A 23673-nucleotide genomic window follows, 5' to 3' on the forward strand; every position below is an offset into this window, starting at 1 on the left:
CAATACTTCAGTCTTGTGAAGAACAGATGATCTCTCACTCTGAAGACACTAAACAGACTTCACATGCCAAAGCCGCAGCAGCCATCTGCAAAGACGCGACCAAACTGTCACACAGAGCCTAGAAAATCAGCATGCTTTCCCATAAACACACCCAAAAGAGCGCATTACTCTTGCAGATTAACTCATAAACATTTGCTCTCATATGCAGGTGGAAGATACTACTAAAAAAGCATTAGATAACTTCTCAACTTCAAGCATATGATTGTTGAATCTCTTTTTCACAATTTTCCCATTCACTTCCATGGTAAATGCCTCACTGGAACATAAGTTTTTTTCTTTTTTTTTTTTCTTCTCCCCAATTTGGAATGTCCAATTGTCCAAAGGGGTGGTGGAGGACGAATCTCAGTTGCCTCCATGTCTGAGACCGTAAATCTGTGCTTTTCATCACGTGGCTTGTTGAGCGCAATACCACGGAGGCGTAGCATGTGTGGAGGCTTCACACTCCTCTCCGTGGCATCCACGCACAACTCGCCACGTGTCCCACAGAGAGCGAAAACCACACATTGTAGCGACCATGAGGAGGTTACCCCATGTGACTCTGCCCTCCCTAGCAACCGGGCCAAATTGGTTGCTTAGAAGACCTGGCTGGAGTCACTCAGCACACTCTGGATATACAATACCAGTATACATTTTTATCAGTATATGATCTCAGGGAATCAATTCCATGACCTTTGCTGTTGCTAGCACCATGCTCTACCACTTGAGCTACAGAAAAATCGCTATAACTGCTTGAATTGTCATGTCTATATTGCCAACATGCGTATAAGTTTTATCCCTTGAATGCATGAAATTAATTTACATAATAAACAATGGTCATTGAAATTGCCTTCTGTTGGAAGAATAGTTCCTTTTAACCACTCCCTCTTTTTGTCTTCTTCAGGCCTGCTTTTCAGAAGTTAGAGGACTGTTTTGAGGCATTAACTCTGAATCAGGAGTTGGGCATCCCTCTACCGGCTGAGCTAGATGAACTTCAGCAGAAGTTTTTAAGGACTTATGGAGCGAGTGGCATTGCCTCTGAAAACCAGGATAACAACAGGACCTAATTCAATAGTCACAGTTGCCAAAATAGACTCAAACTTTTTTTTGTTTTCTTTTTTTTTGGTTGAGTTTACAGAATTAAAGCTGTGTATATATTTTGGATTTGCGTGGGAACATGGACGCTGGTATGATTTCTAGAGATCGTCAGAGCATGCAAACCTTTTGAGGGCTTTCGCACAGTTCTGTTACAGGAACAGGTACATTTCAGATACCTTGAGTTTCTTTCTGAGGTAGAGTGGCACTTTTTTCTTCGGTCTTTCATAACAGACTAAATGGGATGGTTTAGTGTTGAGCTAACTCAGAACATATTTGAGTACCTACCACTGAACGACAAAACTCCCTGATGGAAGTTTCCCCATCAATACGATAAATTCGTAATTTAGCAACACATTGCATTGATCATGAAATATTTTTACCATTGCAAGGATTTCAAAAGTGTGTATGGTTGAATCTCATGAGACATGGGGGGGAACATGTCCGGGTCATAGTTCACATCAAAATCAAAATATTTTTTTTTTGATTTGGCTTGAAATGAAGTCTAAAAATGAGAAGAAAAAGTTTAGAAAATGAAGACTACTTTAGAAGATTTTTTGCATTGTAATTTCATGAACATTAACACTCCGCCCTCCTCCCTCTCATTACTGTACTGCATACATATGTATATATCATGGTAGTATTTGTTGCACTGCCTTAATACTGATTTTGCTTTAAAAATGTTGTATTGCAGTACTGAGACTCTTATACCACATCCACACTAATATGCTTTCATTTAAAACTATTTTCAGTTTCCTAACGTCACTGTTTCCAACATATGCTGTACCAGAGAGCATTTTTGATGTATTCGGTGGAGAAAAATGCTGTCCAGTGTGAATGAAATAAGTAAACGTAGCAAAATCAATGCGTTTTTAACTGACTATGTATTTGTGTGGAATTGCCATTGAGAATAAGGGGAATGTCTGGATGCATAAAGGAATGAGAATTGTTCTAAATTGTTATAAAAATTGTAACATTGAAAGAAAACTAAGCTGTAATGATAAGATTCATTTCTATAAACATCATTTTTTTTGGGACCCGGACATGTTTTTATGAGATTTACCCATTTATGTCAAATTAATATGGGCGTTTTAAAGTATTTTGCAGTTATTTAAACTACCTTGAACTCTAGGAAATCAAATCAAGCATTGTTGTACCACACTACCCCCTGCCGGTAGGTGTGCATATATGCACTCAATCCCTTTTCAGTTTAATAATAAACTGATTATTTCTTTACCACTAGCACTTGAGATCATGACCTCTGTAACTTGTTTATCCCAAACCAGAGTGATAAATCTTCTATGAAATGAAATAACTAGTTTCTGAATTCTGATTTGGTTTTCCATGTGTGGTTTCTTGGGAATACTTTTCTTATATTGTAGATAAAACTTGGTACGTCAGTAATTCATTAATTCCAGTCATTTACATTTATATTTATGCATTTGGCAGATGCTTTTATCCAAAGCGACTTACAATGCACTTATTACAGGGACAACCCCCCCAGAGCAACCTGGAGTTAAGTGCCTTGCTCAAGGACACAATGGTGGTGGCTGTGGGGATCGAACCAGCGACCTTCTGATTAACAGTTATGTGCTTTAGCCCACTACGCCACCACCAGTCATGGAGATGTTCTCTCAAAGTGAAATGATAAGTGAGATCGTAATGCTGGATCTTGACTGTTTCAGAGTTTTCAGCTCATTGAAACGGGCTTTAATCAAAATGTTTGCTGTCGCAGAATGTACTGATGGCGTTTTGTGAGGACGCTTGAAAATGTTATCCTCACTTTGATCACAAATGCTTAAATTAATAACTGGAAATATTTTTCATGTTTGTATAGATTTGAAGAGGTCAACAAATGTTGGGATAACGTGGATGTGTTGATCACAGATGTTTGTAAAATGTGAAAAGATATGTGAGAAGCCTTATTCTAGACTTATCTGTGAAAGGTACTGAATTGTACAAAATTATAACCTCTACTTGTATGTTGCCGATTTTCTGACACCTAATGTTTCATGAATAAAAATGAGCAGATATGTATTGACTAATTTTATTTACCCTTTGGTCAAATATAATCCACCCATTTTTTCTTTGATTAATTAGCCACACAGAGGTGCTGTTGTTAAAAGTATTTGGTGTTGACGCAGGCTGATTATTTCTGTCTATTGCTGTATTGTATGTACAGCCATGGCCAAAAGTAGTGGCAGTGACATAAATGTTGTGTTTTGCAAAGTTTTCTGCTTCAGCTGTTCATTGCTTCATTGGCCAAAAAAATGTACTTTATCACAAAAAAACAAATTTCACTGTTTTTTGGCCCTGGCACAAAATGACCAGCTAACATAATTTCACTAATCATATCAGCAGCACCTGGGAAAGTGTGAACGAGTACTAGTCAGGTGATTATTCAATTCATTCTGACTGGATTATAAGAGCAGACTGATTGCTATAAAAGGAGTGAAGAAGTGCTTCCAATCATTGTGTTCTTGTTAGCAATGGTTACCTCTAAAGAAAGATGTGCAGCCATCATCGCTTTGCTTCAAAATGGCCTCACATGCAAGGAAATTGCTGCAAAGAATATTGCACCTGAAAGAACCATTTACCGGATCATCAAGAACTTCAAGGAGAGAGGTTCACCTGCGGTGAAGAAGGCTTCAGGATGTCCCAGAGTGTCCAAGCGCCAGGATCGTCTCCTCCTGAGGAGTCAGCTATGGAATCGTGTCACCACCAGTGCAGAGCTTGCTCAATATTGGCAGCAGGTAGGTGTTGCACGCACGGTGAGGCAAAGACTTTTGGACCATGCCCTGGTGTCAAGAAGGGCAGCAAAGAAGCCACTTCTCTCCAAGAAAAACATCAAGGACAGACTGAAATGCTGCAGGAAGTACAAGGATTGGACCACAGAAGACTGGTACAGAGTTATTTTCTCTGATGAAGCCCCCATCCAACTGTATGGGACATCTGGAAAATCGATAGTCTGGAGAAGAAAAGGTGAACGCTACCATGAGTCCTGTGTCGTGCCAACAGTGAAGCATCCTGAGACCTTCCATGTGTGGGGTTGCCTTTCATCCAAAGGAGTGGGCTCTCTCACAATTTTGCCCAAAAACACTGCCATGAATAAAGAATGTTATCTAAACGTCCTGCAAGAGCAACTTATCCCAACGATCCAGGAGCAATTTGGTGATGATCTGTACATTTTCCAGCATGATGGAGCACCATGTCACAAGGCAAGAGTGATAAAGAAGTGGCTCGGAGATCATTACATTGACATTTTGGACCCATGGCCAGGCAACTCCCCGGATCTTAATCCCAGATTAGAGAACCTATGGTCAATCCTCAAAAGGCGAGGGGACAAGCAGAAGCCCACAAACTCTGATCAACTCCGAGCACTAATAAGGCAAGAATTTATCACCATCAGTCAGGATTTGGCCCAGAAGCTGATATCCAGCATGCCAGAGTGAATTGCAGATGTTATGAAGAACAAGGGTCAACATTGTAAATATTTACTCTGCATATATTTAATGTTTTTGCCAATAAAAGCCTTTAAAACGTATGAAACGCTTATCATTGTTTTCCAGTATACCATAGAAACATAGTATATATCATAGAAAAAAATTATCTACAAATACTGAATCAGCAAACTTTGCTAAACACAAAATGTATGTCACTGCCAATACTTTCGGCCATGGCTGTAGTATGTCGAGTATACTAGCAACATACTACATAACTAGTGACCTTCTGATTTACAGTTATGTGCCTTAGCCCACTACGCCACTACTACTCCAATGTTGGATTAAAAAAAAATTGGTAACATTTTACATGATCTAACAATGAACAATACTTTTACAGCATTCTTGGTTAAAGGTAATTTCACCATATACTAATACATATACTTTTGACTTATTTTTTTTTTTTGCATTAGTTCATGTATTATATGAACTAACAAAAATCGAATGTGTTTTTATTAACTAATTTGAACAAAGATTAACAAATGCTGTAAAAAAAAAAAAAAAAAATACAATAAAAATAACAATGATACCAAATGTTAACAAACGGAACCTTTATTTAAAAATGTTACCAAATATAATTGTTGAATTCATAGATGATATCTGGTACCTGATACACTTGCAGGTTTAAACATGTACTATGTGGCAACTGTGTTGCATGCTATTTAAATTAGATGTATATTGTTTTGCATACTATTTAAAAAAAAAAAAAATTATAATTGTATTTTGTGTAAGCGATTCAGTATTCTAGTATCCGGTCCCAAATATATTTTTTTTCCCAAAGGGTACAGTAAGGAAAACTGCTACTGTGGGTACAATATGATAATCTACTTCTCTTCAAACTGATTTTATTTCACAACAGTAAAAACTGCTAAACATAAAAATGCACACTAGACCTTTAGTCTCACAGGAAAAAAATACATACAGCAGAGACTAAACAAAATCAAAAGATACAACTTTGAAACTTGTCTTCGCACAGATATACAGAACCATCCCATTTCAGAGACTACGATCTTTACAAAATGTTAAATTTACTCGGGTGGAAAAAATATAAAACTGATTATCTCCACCTTTAGTACAGTGACTCATAACCTCATCTTGCACTCTTTTGCATTCCTTGAGAAATCTTGACAAACTCATTTGCACCAATTGCTTAAATGGAAAGAAATGCAACCACTAAACAAGCGATCAATATTTCTCAGCGGAACAGTTGGATCTTTCAGTTGTTTCAAAGTAGCCTACACTTTTCCTGACCATACAGAAGGAAGGGTCTAAATAGGACAGATAAACAATGGCCGCGTTTACATGCATGATGATTGTGCAACAAATAGTCATGTAAACACCTTAAATGGTTTTCCTTTATTGTGGTAAGATCATAAAACGTTTAAGCATAAACCAATTCACACCAGTACATTTTTGCCTATTACCCTGATTTAGCTCCGCGTGCAAGCCCCTTTACCAGCTTAACCAATGCGTGCAAGTGTTGTGTGCATGACTGTTTACGTTTTGATGTGAACAACCTGATGATTTCCAATGTCATGTACACACTGTGTTCTTGTATTGTTGGAATTTTGTAATCAACTGATTTTTGGGTGTTATCAGCTTGTTGTGCATGTAAACGCGCTATTAACTAAATGTATCAGAAGCCCCTGGTGCGACCCCTTTCTGATTGGTCTGCTGAGGTCACCTTCCTTCAAGAAAACACTGCTCATTCACTTTTCAACACTCATGAACCAAAAGCAATAATACATTTAAAAGTAAGGCATCATCTCCAGAAAGCTAGTTTTTGTATTTGCTTCCCTCTTCACTTTCAGTCAAAAACCTTCACTTAGCAAAGGCAGTTCAGGCATTCCAGACCACATGATCTCATTTTTAAATATTGATTTCTGGGTTAGTGCTATCAAAGACAATTAACTCTAGTCCTACTCCAATAGCACAGCACTGGAGCATCAGTTTCAACTACACTTTTACACCATTTCAGCTTCTAACACACTTTTTACTTCATCTCAATTGCATTAGGATCAAAAACAAGATAGAGTAAAGATATAAAAGAGGAATAGAATGTAGTCTTCTCTTTCAAATCTCTTCAGATGATCTGATCCATGGTCACTTCATAAAAGGATACATGGTAGTCAATGGCACTGTTGCCCTCTCACTGGATTTAACAAGCAGGGCGTAGACATGCCCTGTAATGATGTACAATGCACTTGAAATTTACTTGCAAGGAAAATGAGAATCCCTGACATGCATATTTACACAAAACCACCTTTTTAAACCCTTTCCAGTTCACCATTAAAGTACACTACCAAACAGTTCCATTGAGGAAATAAAGACACTATTTGGGGGGAGGGGGCATTCAACTGCTCATTCAGGGCACATGCTCTACTTTTTCCATGAAACCATGCTGTAAAGGCAGGGCAGAGAGAATAGGGTTGACAGGCAGGAGGTGGATGTTTGGTCCTCAGAATGATCTACAGTAGTGCACTGTCATGTCTTAAGTAGCTAGGCCTGTCCAGGCACGCACCCTGTTCCTTAATCAGGCTCCGGGAGTCCCCGCAGCCGCTATAAGAGGGTCGGCCCCCTCAGCGGGCTCCTGGGTGGGGGTCTGGTTGTTTGGTTCAGCTGTGATGATGATGGTGTTTTCGTCGACCAGCTCACAGGTGGGGTTGGCAAAGGCAGAGAGGGGAAGTGTAATGCGATGCATCTCACGCTCATAAACGCGCTGGTCATGCTGTCTCTTAAGGTCACGACCCCTGCAGGACAGACAGCAAAAACATTAGTGTTTCAATAGAACTTCAACAACAGTCACAACAGAGATTTTTTTGTTTGTATCTTCAGTCAAGTTTGAGTTTTGTCAGCTGATCAAGTAATAAAGTAGAGTGCAAAAGTCTGAGACCACTATTGAAAATGTTTCTATTTTGCATTCCATGAATTTCATAGTATTTGGCATGCTTTTGCTTTATTGACTGCATGCACTCATGCACGTTTGTAAAAACTAAAAACAGACGAGCTTGAGAATGTTTCAAAGAGCATCTTATGTTTCTCATTTGAAGCAAATCTAACATTTTGTACAAAATAATTAACATATCAATGTTAATTATTAGAGGCTTAGAAATAGTGAATTTTTAATTTTTTTTGTCCGGGTCTGTTGTTATTAAAAAATAAATTAAAATGCTAAATAATAATTAAAATAAATTAAAATAATTAATAGTAATTAAAAGCTGAAATAAGGAGTGCTGGCATGAGTAGTGCAGAGTAATATTTTATATTTCTTTTTAAAAAAAAAAAAAAAGCAGTGAAACTATTTGGTTTTAAAATATGAATAATACTATTTAATTTTTTGTCCACCAAATTAAAGTCATGTGGTGTAACCAACATTTAGAACATTATTTTTTTTGTCAAGTCACATAAAAAATAATAAATAACTGAGAGGACCCCTTAAGACCCTCCATATGTGTGAAGTTAAAAAATATTTTATAGTTTATGAAAAAGCACATTTTGTTTAGGTCATATGAAGTAACTCAATATTCTTGACTCAAAAATGTATTGAGATATATATCTCCACATATACACAGTACTGTGCAAAAGTCGTTTTACAAAAGCATTTGTCTTAAGATGGTTATTTATCTTCAGCTTTAGTGTGTCAATAGGAAATATAAATGTTAGACTCCCAAACATTACCTTTGGAAACAGAAAAGATTAGAATAGAAGAACAAGGAGCCCTGCAACAGATGGCATGGTCCCCACAGAGCCCCCCACTGAACATTGTGTCTGTCTGAGTTTACATATAAAGACAGAAGCAATTGAGACGGCCTAAATATATTGAAGAACTGTGGTGAATTCTCCAAGGAGCTTGGAACATCCTATCTGCCAACAACCAAGAAAAACTTTATCCAGGAGTACCTAGGAGAATTAGCGCTATGTTTACTGGACTTTGCATGACATTAAGTGCTAAATGAAAACTATTTATGGCATTACATTTGAAGACATCCTCACTATGCAACATTTTAATTATTTGTTAAGTTACGTACATTCATGTTTTCAACTTTTGAGGAAAGAGTATCTTAATATTCTTTAATTGATGGTTACACCACATGACAGTTGCAAGTCATAAAAATTATTTAAAATGGTATCTAAAATGGTATGAATGTTTTTAAATAAATAAAACAACATGTACACAACGATAACATTTAAAAAAAACTTGAAACATGTGTTTTAAACTAGTAAAAGATTTCTCCTTTCATCACTTCGGACAACCTGATTTGTCAATGACCCACAAGTAATTTATACAAAGATATAGAAAGAGTGAGTTTTCAGAAGTCATTCTTCAAAGAACCATTCATTACATAATCTACTACAACTAATGACTTATTATGCAGTGGTTTCACTTCATTTCCCCTGGATATTCACAAGATTAAATAAAGCCTTTCAAGTGCAAGTCCATTTGAGCTAGACAGTGATATTTCACAGTAAGGAACTACAGACTGAGGGAATGATGTGGCTCCAGTATGTGATATATTTAGCTACAAGATATGTATGTGCTTCTGTAAAGAGTGAGGGCTAGCTCCGATTCATCATCCATTGCAAAGGAAGAGACGGATCTCAAGGATTACTATCTTTTACAGATTATTAGAAGTAGTTGAGAGAGAAAAATGGGAGCCGAATACTGGACAAATGTCATATTGCTCAGCTGCAACTGAACTTCGGTCTTTCCTTTGACGTCATATTTTTCTAGTTTCCTTCCTTCCACTCCATCTCTCTCTCTCTCGTTCTCTCTCTCTTCTTTCAGGCTGCACTCAACCAATCTGCAGCAGGTTATGTAACCCTCCTACTCTCAGCACTTCCAGAGCCTTTGTATCTGCTCTGCAGTGAACTCTACCTTATCAAAACTGAGCAAAGCCTTCTGCATCAGTTTATAAAAGACATTGGCAAACTTTGGCCTGTGGATCAGATCCGAGAGTCATTTATCTGGAAAGTTTTTATATTCGATGCAGTTCAAGTCCATTACTTAGCAATAGCACCTAACAAGCATTCACAAGCTTTGAACATGCTAAGGGTGGCCAGCGTTCAAAAGATCCAAACTCAATCAGAGCTTGACGTGCAAAATTTGAAAATATTCTTCTCAATGTTATACTCCATTTGCCCAATCTAGCAGGCATCAGCATGCGGACAGATAGTTTTGGACTTGATTTAGGGTGTAAAAAAAAAAAACTAAACTATGTCCATTGAATAATACTATGTTGGCTTTGTCAAGCCAACATAATTATACCCCCTATTTCCAACCTACCCCCTGTGCCAAAATATTTGCAATGGAATATATAGGAGTGGTGGTGGTGTAGTGGGCTAAAGCGCATAACTGTAAATCAGAAGGTCGCTGGTTCGATCCCCACAGCCACCACCATTGTGTCCTTGAGCAAGACACTTAACTCCAGGTTGCTCTGGGGGGATTGTCCCTGTAATAATTGCACCGTAAGTCGCTTTGGATAAAAGCATCTGCCAAATGCATAAATGTAAATGTAAATATATGGCATCCATGTGGTGTTACATCATAGCATGATTCCTGTGGGTGACATTGATATTACACATAAACCCTTCTCTCAACTCAACGCCCTGCCCTGCTTATTAGCCAATTAACTGCAATAAGCTCAACATAAACACATAATCAGCTGACATACAAGTACATGCCCAAGGCAACTGTGTGCCCTGCCAAACTTGTTCAAGATAGAGAGGAGAAATGCCTCCACACTTTTTATTGATTCTTCAACATAATCCTAAATAAAGCATAATATATATATGAACAGAATCAACAATTATCCCTTTTTAACCCCCATTATTTCCCTATCACCTTCCCAATCCTCACCCTAGCTCTCAACAAAATCTCTGTGGTCAAACCTGAGTTACATGGTATAAACACACACACACAATTTTTTTGTATTTTTTATAATTGAGAAAATAAAAATATATAAATCAACAAAAGACAGTTGAAAGAGAAGAGAGAATTATTATTATTTTTTTTAAATCACACAAAGTATACAATTAACAATTTCTACCACAATCATGTTTCTCTCTACATGGTCCTCACTGAGAGCCTTCCAGAAAGGTCATGTACTTGTCCAATTTTTTGCCAAGCTGTCTGCCAAACTAGTATGGACTGAGCTTTTCTATATTTATCACCTACTTTAAGAACTGCCCCCTCACCCAATATACATAGTCTAAGGCAGATAGCAATTTGAGAATCTAAAGCTTCAGATAAAATTCCGTACTCTTACCCAGAATTCTTGAATCTTAGTGCAGAACCACAGAGCATGGGCTGTGTCCCTATCCTCCAACTGACATCGACAGCAGATAGGTGTGACTATTAAACCAAGCCTAAACAATCTAGAGGGAGTTCAGTAGAAACAATGCAATATCTTAAACTGAATAAGCCACATCCTTGGACGTGTTTTTTTTAAATGTATTCTTCCCACTCCACATCCTCCAATACAAGTTCAAATCTCTTCCCAAAACCTCTTAAGAGCTGTTAAGGCTCCATAACCAAGACTCTGAATAAACTAGGAGTAATACACTGATGCTTCATGACCCTTTCCAAAGGCTGTGAGCACCATACAGTGTCTGCAGCCTTAGGGGGTTGTACACTACCACCAAATGTAGTACAAACCTAAAAGACTGAGGCATAGAAATACAAAATTGCAGTGTTATGGTTCCAGGGCAAGACATAACAATAAAGAGAAGAGGACAGCCTTGTCGGGTTCCCCTACCAAGAGAAAAAAAATCTGAAATGCATCCATTAATTTGCACTGCCGCTAACGGTTGTTTATAAAGTAACTTAATCCACCCAATAAAATTTCCCCAAACCCGTACATTTCCAGAATAGAATTCTTTAAAGATCTTATTAATATCTGTGGTAGAGGTAAATATATTGTCTACAGAAGACTGCTGAAGGGATGGTGGGGAAATTGTTTTTATCTGGCAAGTAGTTTCCCTGCCTTGTCTCCTGACTCAAATTATGTCTGTCTTGCCCTGAATAAGCAAAACTCTACCTTCTGTGACAAAATAGTATTGTCTCGATATTTTAGCTGTCCACTGGATGACATTCAGTGCTTCAGCTCTGTTTCAGCTATTTTAATACTCTTCTCCAATTCCATGAATTCCAGTGCTTTGATATTTTTAATTAATGAGGCATACTGTATGATCCGCCCCTAAGAACAGCCTTAAGCACCTCCCATGCCACGCCCACAGAGGACACTGATGACCAGTTGGTTTGTACATAAACATTAACTTCTATCTGTAACATTAAAACCATATGATGAAAGATCCCAGCTGCTTGTAACTTTCCTTCAAGATCTATAAAAAGTTCTGACCATCAGCGTTGAGTGCATAAATATTAACCAAAATAAGATTTTGCCTCTGTATTTCAGCCAAAACTATAATGACTCTTCCTAAAATATCTTTAATCCGTTTGATACATTTCAATTGTAAATGTTTACTTATCAATGTGATGACTCCCCTGCTCTTACTCAAACTAGCACTGCAAAACACATGCCCACCCCAAGCCCTGCCAAGTTTTTCAGCTTCCTGTGAAGTGTTTTCAACTTACGTTTTACAAATGTTTTACACTTAAGGAAAGATACAATCTTCCTTCTTTATATAGGGTGCCCAGCCATTAACATTCCATGTGGAGAGAAACATTTAAACTGTATTAAAGTGTAGCATATTTACAAAACATTGTGTACCCAAGGCTAAATTATATAGACCACTATCCAGCATTGATGTAACCACAAAATCCCCAACAACCCACAGAACAGAAAAAAAGATGCTGCTCAACCTCGTGCATAACAGTCCCAACTGGTGTCCATTCCCCGGAAATGCGACAGTCCATGGACGCTCACCAGATTTTCCGCAACACCGTTGCTACAAGATTACTTCATTCCGGTGGTTTTTTTTTTTAGTATAATTTTTATGTAAACCGTACAATTGAACTGCACATAAAAGTTTTCAATGAAATAGGTCCCAGTAAAAAACAACACCAAACCCACAAAATGAACAAATAAACTCAACAATAAATCAACAAAAGAAAAGAGAAAAAAATGATTTAAAAAAAGTAGATCGAGAGAGAGAGAGAGAGAGAGAGAGAGAGAGAGAGAGAGAGAGAGAGAGAGAGAGAGAGAGAGAGATGTGGGCAGCCAAAGGAAAAACAAGCCTTCTCAGACCACATCAGCAAAATGCAAGATGTGCACAAATTTGGAATTAGCCCTTCCAAGAACTTAACAATATCTTGCCCTTCCTTTCCCCGGGGATTCCAACATAACATTATCAGGTGGCAGGAGCTAGACTGCTGCTCTTTTTCGGCCGCTTCCATAAACTCGATTCTCTTTTCAACCTTGTCTATTTTTGTGATCAGGGTGGAAAGTTTCGCCTCCACAGATGTGGTCGTTCAACGTACAGTGCTGTGAAAAAGTATGTGCCCTCTTCCTGATTTCTTCTATTTGTGTGTATTTTTCATACCAAGTTGTTTTTGTTTTTCAAATGAGATATAACATAAAACAAAGGCAACCTGAGTTAACACAAAAATACAGTTTTCAAATATATATATATTTTTTATTGAAGCAAAAATGTTATCCAACATCTATATCACCTATGTGAAAAACTAAAACTTAATAGATGGTTGTGCCACCTTTAGCAGCAACAAATGCAACCAAATGCTTCCTATAACTGGAAATCAGTGGTGGAATTTTGTCCCACTCTTCTTTGCAGAACTGCTTTTGTTCAGCCATATTTGAGGGTTTTCAAGCATGAACTGCACGTTTAAGGTCCTACCACAGCATATCAATCAGGACTTTGACTAGGCCACTCCGAAACTTTAATTTAGATTCTTTGGAGCATTCAAAATTCTAAAATTGGAATTCTATACTTTGGATTATTGCCTTGCTGCATAATAGAGTTATGCTTGAGCTTCAACTCACGCACTGATGACCGGATGTTCACCTTTATAATTTTCTGGTAGAGAGCAGAATTCATGATTCCCTGAATTATTTCAATTCGCCCTGGCCCTGTAGCAGCAAAGCATCCCCACACCATCACTCAACCACCACGATGCTTGACCGTAGGTATGATGTTCTCTTTGTGGAATTCTGTGTTTGATTGACGCCAGATGTAATGGGACCCCTGTCTTCCAAATAGTTCCACTTTGGACTCATCAGTCCATAAAATATTCTACCAAAAGGTTTGAGGAACATAAAAGGTGTGTTCCTCAAGCCTTAATTTTATTCTGAGTTAGAAAAGGTTTTCACCTCAACACACTTCCATGGATGGCATTTTTGGCTGTGTCTTTCTGATAGTGGAGTCATGAATAGTGACCTTTACTGATGCGAGAGAGGCCAGCAGTTCATTGGATATTGTCCTTGGCTTTTTTGTGACTTCCTGGAGGAGCCGTCACTGTGCTCTTGGAGGAATTTTGGAAGGTCGGCCACTTCTAGAAAGGTTCACTGCTGTGCCAAGTTTTCTCTATTTGGTTCTTTGGAGTCCCAGAGCCTTTGAAATAGCTTTGTATAATGTATTTCAGTCACCTTTTTCCTCATAATTTCTGGAATTTCTTGTGATCTTGGCACAGTGTGTTACTGTGGGTGAGATCTTTTAGCCAACTTCATGCTGTATTTAGATGTTGAATTGATTGAACATGCAGTAATCAGGCCTGGGTGTGTCTAGTCCAGCTGAACCCCATTATGAATGCAGTTTCATAGATTTAGGGATTTAGTAACTAAGGGGGGCAAATACTTTTTCAAACAGGCCCAGTTGGTATTGGATAACGTTTTTGTTTTCATTTTAATTTAAAAACAGTTTTTTGTGTTTACTCAGATTTCCTTTGTTTTATGTTAGATTTAGTTTGAATTTTTGAAACAATTTAGGATATGATATACACCAAAACAGAAGAAATCATATATACTTTTTTACAGCACTTTATTTCCACGAGGCCCTCCATGTCAGTTGAGATTTTCATTAGTGCAGCATAAATGTTCACATTATCTTGACCCATGTCATCATGAGGCTCACTCTCATTCCCAACCCAACCACCGCCATCTTGCTCTAGAGAGGCGTCAGACGTGTGCAACTGCAAATTATTTTTAATGTCCCCACAGGCAGACGATTTCAAATTCTTCAACGTTCTACACTCCCAGCACAGTTTTAGCATCAAAACTAATTAAATTCTCATGAGTAATATTGATTAAAAATATAATTGTAGCAAAGTGAAGCGGAGCTCGCCTCTTCCACTTTGCCTTGCGTCATGTGACTCTCAGAGAGCCTCAAGTTTTAGACCTAAAATCAGATGTGAATCTATTTGTGAATTTAGAATAAAACCTTCAATTTGAAGACTTCCTATTACATCAGCACATGGTTCTGGTTTATATTAACAGTACATTGTGATTAGATATGCATAAGCAATTTATATCTCTAGATATCAGCTTTCAGAGTCATGCAGTTCCTCCACAAACTCAACACCCACTTATAAATATCAAAACAACCTCCTATAAATAGATAGGCAAGAAGCCTCATATAAGTCAACACACCCACCATATCTCTTCCCTTGAAACCATCCTAGATAGCACACATCTCAGAGATGTCTGTTTAAGAGCTTTTCATCTGGAAAGCATCACATTCTAATTTACATCTGCTAAATATCTTAAAAAGATTTACCAACATTCTAAATCATGCACATCTCAAAGACATTTGCTGAATGTTTTAATGACATCTGAGAGGAAACATCTTTTAGACATTTACATATAGTAATTTAGCAGATGCTTTTATCCAAAGTGACTTACAAATGAGGAACCTAGCAAGCAATTTGTCATTCAAAAGTAAAAGTATTTCAAATTGGCTGGAGTAGTATAGAATCAAGCGCAGAAGAAAGAGACAGACAAGGAATGTTTATACATTTAGACATATTGCTGATGAGCAAACAACCTAAAAATATCGCTTAGATGTAAACGCACACATAAAATAGACATCTGGGTGATGTATGTAGGCTATCAGGGATGTCGTAAACACAATGACATTGTTTATCTTTGTTTCACAGATAGCACTTCCGAGCAAGATAAAATCAATTTATTAACTTAAAAAACAATTTTTAAGATTAACCAACTGTCTGCAAACTCTAACCAAACAACATTGTCCAAAGAGAAAACTAGAATTATAATGAATTGTATGTGAATTTTCTGAAGCTATATTGGCCAAACATCTCTTTCCTTCAAGTTCATTATTAAGTTTTTTTGTGTGTGTATTTTGTCTGTTGTCTTGCCCTGTTAATTGCATTCATTGTCCATCCTCTCACACATTAATTGTGTTGGGTTGTACTCACCTTTTGTAGAAGTATCCCATTGTGATGCCGCCTCCAAGGAGGATGATGATGGCCATCATGAGTACGGCAAGAACATAACCTGGCATGATACAAAATAAGAAGTGTAGAAATACTTCTTAATTCTTCTGGATATAGTACACGAACATCTTGTAGGTAGTCTATCTTGAGCTGAACAGTCTCTGACAGGATGTATTACTGGATCAACATCTTATGTTGGTCGTGGAATAATATTCATGTTAAATTAACATGGATATAGACCGAGTCAGAGGAGGCCCTGCCCACGTGGGGGAAAACCAATCCCAATTACCATAGCTACCAATCAGCCTTAAACCCAAGTATAACACTAACTCTTAAGTCTGACTGGTTCATAGGAATGTTGCTACACTGGCAAAATCACAGTAAGCACTCGGAAACCACATCATTAAGACCAAATTTTTTTAAGTTAAGTAACTTCCTCAGTTACATCTTGCTTTTATGATAAGCAAGCGTTTGGAATGTTTGAGGTTTAGGTAATCTCAATCTAAAGACCTACCAAGAGTCCCAAGGTCTTTCTTCTTTTTAGGTCCTGCTATGACCGGCCGTAGTACTCCCTTCACGGGCTGCACCACCGCAACCTCAGCCTGTGAGGGGAAGGAGTTTGCAGGTTCAAAGGTCTCCACCATCATCAGGGTTGGGAATGGAGTGAGGACAGACTCTTGAGCCGTGGCTTCTGTGGAGTTTTGGTCTGTAGGGTGACAGGATGGACAGAATATGAAATACCATGAAAGCTCTTGTTGTTTTTCTGCATTACCTCAAGCTGTACTGCTAATGTAAGGGAGCTCAGCACAACAACTTTATTGACATCACAAAATTACACTACACGGTTTTACTGTGGTATGGGAGTGAGTTCATTCTACCAATAATTGTCTCCTCTACTACCAGTATCTTGTCTACTGGAACAGTGTTTTTCAATGCATTAGACAGTAAATTGGTTTTGTTATGACACATTTAGTTTATTTTATATCTGTTGGTTCTTACATTTTCTGAGGTGAGATCTTGTCTGGATTTGTAGCTAAAGCTTACGGTAGATTAAATGTCAAGCCTTGAGCAAAAAATGAAAATTGTCTGAATCAGATTCAAAGTTGACTGTCATATCTGTCAGACTTCATGAGCCACATGGATTATAGAGTGCAACAGTCTGGTTCCGGAAGTAAAAAATCCCATATATTTTTTCCATAGACGATAACTTATAAATCTTTCAAGACAGGCCTGCTATGAGCTCCGAGGTCGCTCATCATTGGAATATGCTTCCGCTGAAGCCATCAGTCTGTGTAATTTCGACTTCATTGTTTAAAAATCATGTTTAATAGCGGTATTCCAGGTTAACTTATACCTGGTAACTGAATATATTGTTTCTATCCACAGTTTTCCTGACCAACCACTGGGCGGCGCCATGATGACTCTAATTGCCTGTTTTGTATATCTGGTCTGGAGACACCAAGTAAAAACTGCCAAAACAAGAGATCCAGAAGAGAGCAACAACCATTTAAGGCTGTAGTGCAAATATTGTGAAATTCTTCAAGTACTTCAGTAAGCAAGCAGAATACCAAGACTTCTAGATTACCAGCATACTACTTATTGCATTCTGTGCAGTATAAATCAAATATGCTCTAAAAAATTTTTTAAAATAGAATGTGAAATGCTACACATTATGCAGCAACAACCATTTTAAACAAAAGCATCAAATAACGAGTAATGAAAAATTAAAGCATTTTGCCCGATATTACTATGGTTCTGGTTTATTCATCACACTAGAAATGGAAGGTAAAGTCGAGCAAATTTCATTGTGGGATACAGTATTGTACAGTACAAATGCAGTCCTGTAGGTTCATCTGGGTTCCATACATGCAGAAAATGTGCATTCTTTGCACAGTTCACATACTGGATTTTCTAAGTTTTCGGTTGAAAACACATTGATTTTACTACATTTATGGCTTTCATCCACACTGCAAAGGTGTTTCCCTCCACCAATAACAGGCACTTTCTAAATGCTCTCTAGTACATCATACTTTGGGAAACGATGACGTTACAAAATGGTAAATGGAGCTTTCAGTCAAAAACAAGTATTAGTTTGGACATGGCCTTAGCCTCTAGATACACCAGGCAAATATCAGGACTTTATTCATTTATTTACTTTTGAGGCATTTGTAATGAGATAAAGCCTGACTATTTTCATTTAAATGAGGTGTTAGGTGCACATGACATGCTTCAAATGTCCCATAGGAAGAATTCACAGTTTACAACATTAACACATGCTTCCCTTGCTGTGCTGCAACCCTCTGGATTTTTTTCCCCACACTATGCTTTGAAAAAGTTGTTTACACACTCTTGCAGAGTTTAAGTTCATGAGGTCACAGTTCCGCCAACCAATCAGCGGCTGTCACCGTGGTGAGCATGTTCCTGTCAGCCAATCAGAATCCAAGAGGGCGAGGCCTCTTTCTCCTCTTACACTTTCTCTTCAGCAGCTGCAAGACAAGATTCCTTGTTGTTTGTTTCTTTGTCTTTCCCAACTGAGGAAGTCTCAAGGCTGATGAGTCTAGACTTGTGCTATTGTTTAAAGTTATCTGTCCTTGGCTCCTAATCCAAACAAGTTTGTTTAAGGAAACCACACCAATGTGGATTAAATCTGACCAACTAACCTAACTGTCTCAATAAGGTGTCTCCAAGTTAGGAGGGAAAAAGTCCTTAAATGCACATCCAGTGACATTATCAATAAACTACCAGGGCTTTTGGATCAAATAGTTGAATAGTAGTAACAGCTTTAAAAGCAAAAACTCACAGTGTGTAGAGTAAGCTTAGAGGAAAGTGAGTGCACTAAAGTATTTGGTGCTGGCCTTGTTACTCCCTAGGGGATGTTGTCTTGAAACCAATTTCTCTTTCCCACAAGAAAAATAAAATCACACATTTCTGCCTTACGTAAATATTTTTGAATCAGCTCCCTTTAAATTCTAGGAAGAAAGCATCCTGCTAAAGTATGAGCCATTGGAAACAGAGTAGCATGTTAGTAGGACACCGCTGTGAAATACCAGATAAAGGCACAAGTTACACATAAATTAAAAGCACATTTTGTGCTGGGGTCCAGTTATACTTTTCTTTTCACTTATTTCCACACTTTTGGTGGTCTTTATTTTAATTTTAAAAGGTGATTCTACATTTTAGAGATGGGGAAGGATTATAGAAATTAAAGAGAAGCTAAAAACTAAAGATATTACGGTAGACATACATTTTGTCCGTTTTTGGGATGTCCTGTGTTATGCTTTATACTGTATATATGACTATATATGCTATAATCCATTTAAAATGGTTTGAACAGCATTTTGCTGATGAATTGAAAGACTACATGGAACATTTGAATTTAAAAAACTAAAATTGTCACACCAAATGACCATTTAAATGAAATATTCAATGAAAAAAAAAGGTGTTCAAATTTGTTAAAAAGGAATTATTACCAGTTACCAAAACGGGACAAAAACAGACCTTTTTTCCCGTATACTCTATATTCCTGTATATAAAAATTGTAACCTCAAATCTTGAAGTTCCGAAAAAAATAAGTTTATAGGTCTGTGATGTCAGCTATCAATAAGCAAAAATGTATCTATTTATCCTCACATATAGAGGACTGTATATATCATTATTAATTTAATGATTTAAGAGTGAAGATGGCTACCTTGGCATGTCCTAATTTCACATGCTTCTTTTCTGGTCACTCCATTGGACCCTGAGACGTAGCACCAGGGCTTATCTGAACCATCTGGGTTGCGACAAAAATTGTGGTCTCCGACACCTGCGATCAAGAAGAGAACTAAATTATTAAAACAATAAAAAAAGATTTAATGAGCACTAAAAATGTATCTAAAACGTACATTTTCAAATGCAGACATGGCCAAAAAACAAAAATATATTTTGTTATTCATAGTGTACATTACATCACTAACTTTTTGTAGAGTTCTTTTCTTTTCAAACATTTTGTGTTTAAATATCGTGGTGTGTGTTCTATATGCAGGGTTGGGGAGTAACGAAATACATGTAACGGGATTCCGTATTTAAAATACAAAATATAAGTAACTGTATTCCACTACAGTTACAATTTTAATAATTGGTAATTAGAATATAGTTACATTCAAAATGTATTGTGATTACTGAAGAGATTACTTTGCATTTTATTGTCATTCGTTTCATTTAATATTTTGTCTTTTCAGATGGAAAAATTTAAACATATAAATTATGCGATCCAAAGTGCATTTGAACAGTGGTGAAACACTTTCTCATGATGTGTTACATTCATATGAGCAGACATATGAAGAAGTAAGTTTGGAGCAGAAGAAATAGAAATACCTTGTGTAAATTGTCAGCTTTCCTCGAAGCTAAAATGCTATTTCTAGCCATTTTACATGCACGTTACCAGACACGATCATATTTTTTTTTTATCAAGAAAATTCACGTTGGATCATAATTTATTTTTTCTAGTAAGACCTTTGATATTAGGACAAAAATGTTATTCTTGATAAATATTTTTTGTATTGTTTTCCTGTAAAGATTTCAAAAAATCCTTAAAACAAGATCAATTTGATTGATCTTGTTTTAGAAACAACACTGCATAAGATATTTTGGTTTTTCAGAGAATGTATTTTTATCATGTGTATTTTGTCTTATTGTACTGGCAGAGTTTTTATAGTCAAAACAAGTGACAGAAATCTACCAGTACTGAAGAAATAATCCAAAGTATTTAGAATACGTTACTGACCTTGTATAATCTAACAGAATATGTTACAAATTACATTTTACAGCATGTATTCTGTAATCTGCAGTGGAATACATTTCAAAAGTAACCCACCCAACCCTGTCTATATGCACATTACTATAAATGCCCTTGTCTCAGCTTTTTGAGTTGAGGCTTATAATATGATCTGGGCAGCATGCCAACACAAAATCTACAGTATAATCTGCAACATTATTGACAGCTGAAATATCGCACTCTCTAATGCACTATGACAATTTGTCAATACATCTCCAGCTCTTAGATTTGATTAACTTGATTACCTTGAGGATAAACATCACATATTTTTGGCATATTAGGAGAACTTTTTGGGTCTTGGGAATCAAGTTTCATGTCCTTTGTTTTAATTGCAAATGAAGAGTTTAATTTAGAGTTTTATGGTAAAAAATACAAAAAGGTCATTAAATTATGGAAAATGTTATCATTTTTTCTATGCAGATATTTTACCTGTCTCTGAGTCTTTAAACTTGAGGTTTAACTTATTCCAGTTTAGACAAATGTTCCCAATGAATGTCTTCTGTTGCATTCCCCTGTAGTCCTCTCCATGGGATGTTATGCACTCTGAACAAAGAAATGAACTTAATGTGATTTCAAAGACTCTTTCAGCTCAGTTTAAATATATTAAATACATTTGAAATATATGAAAAGAATATTTTCAGTCTTGAATTACAGAAAATTCTGTATTTATTTTTGTAATAACTAATAACATGTTTTATGATTTATTATAACCGATATCCAAATGTAATCTTAAAACATTTCATACAATTTAGATGATAATAAAACAATAAAAAATGTTGGGAAAATATATGCCCACATGCATCAAAACTCATTTGCCAAATTAATTAAACCTAACTAAACAAACTACTGTTCTTAGAGAGTAAATGCACTACAATGTAATTGGATCTTACCTTCAACAACAGATGAGCAGTCCACCAAAACAGAGTTGAGCAGCAACACAAAGTGAACAGGTCGGAACATTTTCACTTGTCGATATAATTCACCAAACTAACAATTATGATTCATGACGGACCGAAATGAGAGCGGTCTGTTTTAATGGAGGAGCCTATGGTGAATGCAGCCACACTGCTCTCCAAATACACCGCAGAAACGCTGTTGTTTTTGTGCTTCGGCAGAGGGCTGGTAAACAGATTCATGGCAGGAACTCCCCATTGCCGTGGGGCGCTCCGCGTCATCCAGGTCCTAGAACCATCATGTTCTCCATCATCAGATAGAGTCACTATACATGATGCATACGGTTTATGAAATGTCCAAAATAATCCAGTACACGATAGATTGTGATTGTACATCATATTTTAAAAATAAACATAACTGTGCATAATAAATATTTAGACTTTTGTGTATAGTCTGTTGTGCATTAGAAACACTGCAAATGATTCTTTACATATTGTCCACTTATATTTAATTTCTTTAATATTTATATTTTATGTGTTCATTTGTATTATTATTTCTCATGTAATAGTTATTGTGACATGTTATTTTATTCCCAGTTTTCCTGTACAACCACTGTGCAGGGCCTTGATGATTCTGATAACCGCTAAACTTATTTCTGGTTAAACTCTCCATTATGGAATGATATTCCGGACATTATTCAAAAGGAATTGCAAATTGTATTTGCAATTGCGTTTTCAATTTGTGGACGCATAAAATGTGACATAATCCAAACGCAATTGCAAATCGCGCATTACGGTTTGCATTTTCGTTTAAGCGAACGCACAGTGACTGCCAGATTTCAAATGGAAAAGCAAAGTCCGTTTGCAACTGTGTTTCCCATATCTTACGAGTTTTGGCCCTGTCATATTTAAATAGCAATTTCAATTACCACGTCTGCTTTTTCACTTTCTCAGTGTCGCGTATGTAGCCAGCCAAAACTCAAATGGAATACTATTTTTTATTTATTTATTTATTTATTTTTTATTGCAATATTAACAAACAGAACAAGACCATACATACAAGAAATATAAACAATCTTTCAAAACAAAAGAGAAATTATGGTTCAGAATACATTAAGAGAGGAAATGTGAAAGAAATGTAAATATATTCAACAATAGTCTAAAAAGAAAAGAGAGTAAGAGAAGAAAGAAAAAAAAAGAAGAAGAGGGCACAAAAGAAAAAAACATTAAGAGAGAATATTAAACATGGCACTAATTCTGGATGTTTTCATTGCTTTCTTGTTAACAGAAGTTGAAATTGTATTTAAATACATCTTCAGTTCTTCTTTGAAAAAGCTAAAGTGGGGTTTACTTTTCATATATTTACATTTATGGATATGAAACTTTCCAATATATAAAAGAAGGTTTATACAAAAACATGCATTAATTAGATTCTTGTCTTTAACATAAAATCCAAAAAGAATGTGTCTATATGATAAAGAAAAGTTACATAAAACCTTTTGGACAATCAGAGCATCAATATTGTTCCAGAAAGACCGAGTAAAAAGACATTCCCAAAACAAATGATCAACAGTTTCAGAGGAGGCTTCACAAAAGAGCAGGAAGTATCAATATCATTTTTAAATTTCTTTAAAAAAGTATTTAACTGGATAAAATCTATGAATAATTTTATAGGATATTTCTTTAACTTTATTAGTTAGAAAGGATTTCTGAGGAAGTGACCAAACATATGACCATTTAATATCATCAAAAAGGTTATTCCAATAAGAAATGGAGGAAGGAATTGAAGTAACAGGGTCCAAAAATAATGACCTAATTTTATAATTGGATTTATGTATTGAACAACAAACAGAACCAACCACAGTAGATTCAGGGCTAGGGGGAGAAACAGAAGTCACTGTAGCACTATTATTGTTTCTAAACAGCATACAGATTTCCAAAGAGATGGCCTTGAAAACTATATTA

General features: G+C 36.6%; 2 protein-coding genes across 2 annotated transcripts in view; one reads left to right on the forward strand and one right to left on the reverse strand.

Moving 5' to 3' along the window:
* limk2 (LIM domain kinase 2) overlaps positions 1 to 3168 on the forward strand; it is a 44194-nt gene extending 41026 nt beyond the window's left edge. The window contains exon 16 of the mRNA XM_052119691.1: positions 941 to 3168. Within this exon, the coding sequence (XP_051975651.1) occupies positions 941 to 1103 (163 nt within the window). The 3' untranslated portion in view covers positions 1104 to 3168. The remainder of the gene's footprint in view (positions 1 to 940) is intronic.
* A 1997-nt stretch (positions 3169 to 5165) lies between these two features.
* On the reverse strand, positions 5166 to 21961 carry LOC127638319 (phosphoinositide-3-kinase-interacting protein 1-like). Its single transcript, XM_052119801.1, has 6 exons — positions 21706 to 21961; positions 21245 to 21358; positions 19688 to 19804; positions 16514 to 16705; positions 15982 to 16060; positions 5166 to 7381 (listed from the first exon to the last, which is right to left on the reverse strand). Exons 1-6 carry the CDS (start codon positions 21773 to 21775, stop codon positions 7165 to 7167), a joined length of 789 nt encoding a protein of 262 aa, XP_051975761.1. The 5' UTR covers positions 21776 to 21961; the 3' UTR covers positions 5166 to 7164.
* Positions 21962 to 23673: the final 1712 nt, after the last annotated feature.

This window comes from Xyrauchen texanus, chromosome 4 (assembly GCF_025860055.1).
Source record: "Xyrauchen texanus isolate HMW12.3.18 chromosome 4, RBS_HiC_50CHRs, whole genome shotgun sequence".
NCBI classification, from domain to species: Eukaryota; Metazoa; Chordata; class Actinopteri; order Cypriniformes; family Catostomidae; genus Xyrauchen; species Xyrauchen texanus.